Below are 6,000 nucleotides of genomic sequence, written 5' to 3'. Positions count from 1 at the left end.
TGATCAGTCACAGTGATGGAATTTATTCATACACGAGTACAGAAACACCCTCTAGTCTTATCTCTCCATTACACTGAAACAATCAGACCATCATTCAGAGATTCCAGGAGTGTAGGTTGAACTGTAATGGCATTGCAATGGTGCAGATATTCACTATCTACCGAATGAATCAGCTGTGGAGTTTGTTAGCTGTAACATGACTGTTTGTTCCTACAATAAGCGAGACGTGTATGTTTATTACAACTTCCATGTTGTTTACATTCAGGAAGGAACAAGAAAAGTCAAAAGTAATAAAATAAATGTAATTTGCATAATATATGTCGATGTTTAAAAGTTTGAAGGTAATCCTCCAGTTGAAGTCAATATTTTACAACAGCATGTGTAATTCATAATCATCTCCAGTCATTCATACATAAGTTAATACAGTTTTTCTCATCAACAGATGGTTGTGCATAACTTCATAACAGTCATGGGAAGAATCACTGTGCAATGTCATAATAATACTCTCGTAGTCTCGGCTCAACAACTTTAAATCCAGGCCTTTCATCCACCCTGCAACACAGGAAAACAGCAAGTAGTTATCAAACCATGACCACTATCTGGTGTAGGAGTGTGTTGTTGGTCCAGCCATCACGGTGCGACGCCTTACTTGTATGTCCAGCACGTCCTCATGAGGTCAAACATCTCTGGTGGACAGTTCACTGGGGCATCCATACGTCTCCCACCTTCAATCATCTGCATGACATCATTTCCTTTCAATCCCTGTGTACAGTCAAACATCAGATTAGAAGGGGACGCCTGATGACATTGCTCAGTACCTCTGAAAGGAATGATGCAAAATGGTTGAGTTGGTTGTAAAAAGTATCAGTGGATTTTATTATTTATTTGCATTCCTCCTTGAGAAAACTAGTTATTATAGTGCTCATTATATTACCTTAAAGTTACAGGATTGCGACACAATAGGTTAATAACATTAGCCGGAAGCAGAGGAACATTTTACACAAAACTTCATTTAACATCACCATAAGTGAGCCACAAACTTAAACGTTATTGTCTTGAAGTGTTTTGTTCTAAATGATGCCTTTGAGAAAACAACAGCTGTAATAAAAATATTTTAAAAAATCTGCTTCTACTTCTGCAAGTTTGAACGCCTGCTGCTGTTACCCCAAATAAATAAGTGAGTGAGTGACTGGATGTGAAATAAGTGTTGTCATGGCTGAGGCGTTTCTACCTTGTATGGTTTCTGTCCATACGAGTAGGCTTCCCACATGAGCACCCCAAAGCTCCACACATCGCTTTTGGATGAAAACTTGAAGTAGTTTATACACTCAGGAGCGTACCACTTCACAGGCCACTTCCCGTGACCTTTGGCCTGGAGGAGGAGACACATACACACAACATCAGTGGCTATGAATTCATGTTATTGGTCATTTTGCAGCAATTTGCTTGGAGGATTTCAGTGTTGTTCACTAAGAGCAGCAAGTTGCAGTGCTACACAGACATTCTCAAAACATTATCAGAACAGCTATATAATGTTGAATGAAAAAAATGTTTATACTGGTCTTAGCAACTCTAAAACACTAAAAGCTGGTTCACATTAATTAAATAGAAAAAAAGAAATCATTTCATCTAGGCTATAGTTTTAGCCATATTGCCCTACTCTACAATTTCGCTGTAAAAAAAACAGACACACTGAATAATAAGCCATGGAAATGCCCTGGGTGGGCTTCATGCTTGACCAACAACAAAGAAGCTGTTTCCATCACTGTGTGCTGTTACCTTGTAGTAGTTTTGCTCCTCAGCGATAGCTTTGGAGAGACCAAAGTCGCTGATCTTGGCATAGTGCTGCGTGACCAGCAGCACGTTCCTGGCAGCAAGGTCCCTGTGGACGAAGTTATGCTCTTCCAGGTACTTCATCCCCATGGACACCTGGTGGACCAGCTCAGTGAGGTTCTTTATGGTTGTTTGCCTGTAGATGATCAATCAAAGGAACTGTTATTCTAATTATTGCTTTGCTTACGTAGCCGGGCATGTGCATGTTAGCGTGCTCCTAGCTCATGACGCCCCCAGTAAACACTGCTAACTCTGTCAGCACTTGTTGCTGTAGTTTGCACTGTTAGCACCATTAGCTGTGACTCGCCAGCTCAGCCGTCGCCATGTTGAGAGCCGTTGAGAGGCTTGTGTAATTTAATTATAATTTAAATGTTTGCTTCACTGCCATCTTAAAATGAGCCCAAGGCTCATCCTAAGCAATATTATATAATTATGAGTGGAACAGTTTTTTGAGGACACAAAGAAAAAATGAAGGTGATTTCTATAGCTTTTCATAATAATGGAAGAATGAACAAAGAAAATGGAAATGCTATGTAAATCGTTGCATTGTTAAAGCTGTAACAAGCAACAATTTCATAAAAAACAATGAATGGAATGATCATCACTTATGACCTACTAAGTGTGTGGTGCTGCCTGTATCTGCAGAGACCCCGGCCCCTGCCTGTACTACTGTACAGGCAGGGTGTTCCTCAGCATCAGCTGATGCTGGGTGTTCCTCAGCATCAGCATCATCGCCCTCAGCTCAGATAATTCCACTTATTTTTACGCATGGAAGTTCTTTTTTTGATATGAATATGAAACCTGTGACTCTGTGTACACAGTTAATGTCAGCTGTGACTGATGGAAATATATATTATATTGGAAATGATATGTTAATATTTCTGAGTGAGATGTATTTTGGTGAATCTACAGAATATAGTTTCAAAGTGAGTTTTTTTTAATAGGCTGCGTATAGTCTGAATGTGTTTTTATTACTTGTGTTTAAACTGACTACATTTGTTGACGTTTGCTGAAATAAATGATGATAAGCCAAGATCTAAATAGATGTCTAACATTTAACATCCACTGTATTTTAACCTTTAAATCACCAAACCCGTGGATCAGATAGTGAGCTTACAGTCAAGTCTCTTATGTCTATTGATCTCTATATATTTTTTAAATATTAAACTATAGGTTTTATCTTCAGTTGGTCAGATTAAAGCTGAACAAATATATTTAAAAGGTAATATAGGCTACAGCCTAATTTACTAATAAAACTTCATCATCCATTAAGGAACTGAATTAAACTTAATTGTGTTCTTTTTGACATCTTCCCCTACTCAGGCTCTTTTTTAAAGATAACTGTGCACAGTTCACATGTAGCCTACATGCATTAATATCTCTTTGTTCAGTGGATTAAAATGGAGGCTCTGGCTTTTATGTACCTGTTGCCATGGTGAATTGTGGTATCAGAGCTTTATTTTCATTAAACCACACACAAGCTCGTCTCAGAGTGAACAAACTCAGAGTTGATTGAACAAACTGTGATCGGTTGTTCTGAAACCAAGAACTCACAGTTCTCCATCTCGGGATTAGTCAACTCAGAGTTCAGGGTTAGGCTCAGAGTTTACTAAACCTGCTTTCCGAGGTCCTGGGTTTGTGAGGTGTGTTTATTTGTGCTTTAGACTGTAACCGGCGTGAAACAATCAGAAACTAATAGCCTTCTCTTCATTCACTTTCTAGCTTACTCAACCACTTAACTGACCTTGCTATAAGCAAGGTCAGTTAAATATCTCGTTACAGAGAATGATCGAGATCCGGTTGGAGTTCATACTTGTTTTTCTGCAGGAACTTGTTGAGTGGTCCCAGTTCAGCCAGCTCCATGACCAGCATGAGGTTCTCTGCCTCACAGATACCAATCATCCGGACGATATAAGGATTGTCCAGCTGCTGCATAACATTGGCTTCTCGCAGCATTTCCTCATGTACTGATTGGTTGTTATCATCGTTCTTCAGGATTTTGACTGCAACTGGCTTCTCAGTCCTAATACATAGGGAGGGTTAGGGGTAGGGTTAGGATATGTAAGTAAGTAAGCCTCATTTTTTACCCAAAATAAAAAATGACCATTAACATATGATCTAGAACACAACGTGTGGTTTAGAATACAATAAGACAAGTACACAAACTGAGTCTATTAATCAAAAAGGTTGGGCAGATTGATATTTTGAAGTCTATTACATGATCCTTTGCATTGAGGAGGATTCAAGAGTGAGAAGTGAGAGGTACGATAGATGCAACAGAGAGAGGAATCAGCTCTCAAGATAACTTGAGACGCCTCTCCCACTGTCTTGGAAGCTGTCCTGCCAAACCTCAGTAGGCTGACAAAGGGGGATCGTCAACTTGATTAAGCTCAACTGCCCCATGTGTTAACTCATTTTGCACCTTTAGCACCTCCACAGCACATATGCCATGCATTGCTTTGATTTGCTGAAATTGAGTTGACCTTAGTTTAATACATTTTGTTTGTAAGTATAACCTTGGGTGGACAACCTTTGAGTCACATTCACTGAGCCAGTTTGTGACAGTACAGTATATTTCGAGTCTGTCTGGCATAGTTGTTGTTTGGATTATCTTTTATTCAAATGTTCTCTTAATAAATTAGATATATGAAGACTGTAGATTTATACACCCATCCTTTACACTGAAAGCATGTTAGATAGGCATCTGTTAAAGGCCAGTATTAAAGAATACAAGAAGCAAAACAGTTTTGATGTACATTTGAGTATTATGAACCTATAAATTATAATATTTAGCTTTCTCGAGGGGTAAACTCACAACCTCAGCTCCCCAATTCATTGTTGTTAAACTTTTCACTTGGTGGTGTAGCCTGAATACTTCATTAACTGGTCAAATATCTGTGAGATTGATGGTTTGGTTATGTACAGTAGAATATCATCTGCATTTTGTGATAGTATAATTGTGTTGTAATATTAGAACCAGTTGGGTTTTTATCGGATTGAAGCTGGTTCAATTGAAGCTTTTTATAGAGTCAATAAAAAGGGTGATAATGGACATCCTAGTTCAGATTCTTGTTTAAATCCCAGCAAAGATAAAAGGCCTTTGGATCTGTCTAATGAAGCTATGATACATGGCATTTTGAAATTGTAAGGTGTCTTTGGATAGCTGGAACTGGGATTTATTTTAGGATCTTGGGAAATGGGTTGGGGTAGTAAAATCTGCACAAGTCTGGCATTCCATAATCATGGTATCACGACACATGGGGCGATTAAATTGGAGATGTTGGATTGTTTGTATAGATGTAATTTGATTTTATGTGATTTAGCATACTTTTTCATCTTGTAGATGCCCCTCATGACTGTACCAAAGTTCCCAGAGCCCAGTTCTCCGTCCTCCAAGAAGAGCTGGTTGCGATTCACTGTAGAACTCCTCAGTTCATCTGGGTCTGCGTATGGACTCTCATATACCTCTGTGTCCATTGGCATCGCCTCTGATGGAGAAATGGCCGTGTCCCATTAGAGGAATAGTGATGGAGTGATTGACACATTAGTCTTGTACAGTATGCACACTCATATGTGAAGTGAAATTGAGACATAGATATCAGCCAATATTTGTTTTAACTTGCGACATATAACAGCCGTGCAACCATTGTTCTGCTACCATTTTTTTCCAGCTTCAAGCAGTCAACAAATGAAGAAGTAAAGAACATCTGGCTCCACATGTTGCAGCTTCCCCCCAGATCAGACGGGAGTTGATGGATGGTCTCATGCTTTACCTTTGCAGGCCAATGGCCTGTTTGGACCACTTCCCCAGAGCGCCACAGCTCATCTGCACGAAGCAGTTCACTTGTTCACAAGTAACAAATCCTCTTTTAAGATGTGTGTTACTGACTGTAAAGGATTATCACCACCTCTCACCCATCAGGGCGAGTTAGTGGTGATATCCCAGCATCACCTGTGTCAGACTCAGGTTTCAGACACACAGAGTTGAAAGCTGAAGCTGTCAGGCGTTTTCAGCACGAAGGTCAGCACCACACTTTCCAAGGCAGCCTTCCCATGTGCTGTAGGGAACGACCACTCGTTTCACACAGCAGCGGAGAAGGCTACAAGCTGGCGGCACTCAAAAATGCACTCAAGAACATACTCTAGGAGTGGATGTATTCTCTCACC

The 6,000-nt window shown here is 39.8% G+C and overlaps 1 protein-coding gene across 3 annotated transcripts in view; it reads right to left on the bottom strand.

Moving 5' to 3' along the window:
• The window catches only part of syk (spleen tyrosine kinase), a 28,804-nt gene continuing 22,804 nt past the window's right edge, over window positions 1-6,000 (bottom strand). For all 3 annotated transcript variants that reach the window (XM_031878713.1, XM_031878712.1, XM_031878714.1), the window contains 6 exons: window positions 5,162-5,321; window positions 3,647-3,856; window positions 1,780-1,969; window positions 1,232-1,372; window positions 650-762; window positions 1-552 (listed from right to left, as the gene is read on the bottom strand). In XM_031878713.1, coding sequence (XP_031734573.1) covers window positions 480-552; window positions 650-762; window positions 1,232-1,372; window positions 1,780-1,969; window positions 3,647-3,856; window positions 5,162-5,321 — 887 coding nt within the window. In that variant the 3' untranslated portion in view covers window positions 1-479. The remainder of the gene's footprint in view (window positions 553-649; window positions 763-1,231; window positions 1,373-1,779; window positions 1,970-3,646; window positions 3,857-5,161; window positions 5,322-6,000) is intronic.

This window comes from Anarrhichthys ocellatus, unplaced genomic scaffold (genome assembly GCF_004355925.1).
Source record: "Anarrhichthys ocellatus isolate YVR2014 unplaced genomic scaffold, GSC_Weel_1.0 scaffold195, whole genome shotgun sequence".
NCBI classification, from domain to species: domain Eukaryota; kingdom Metazoa; phylum Chordata; class Actinopteri; order Perciformes; family Anarhichadidae; genus Anarrhichthys; species Anarrhichthys ocellatus.
The sequence above is the reverse complement of the archived record's forward strand: the minus strand, read 5'-3'. Positions and strand labels throughout refer to the sequence as shown.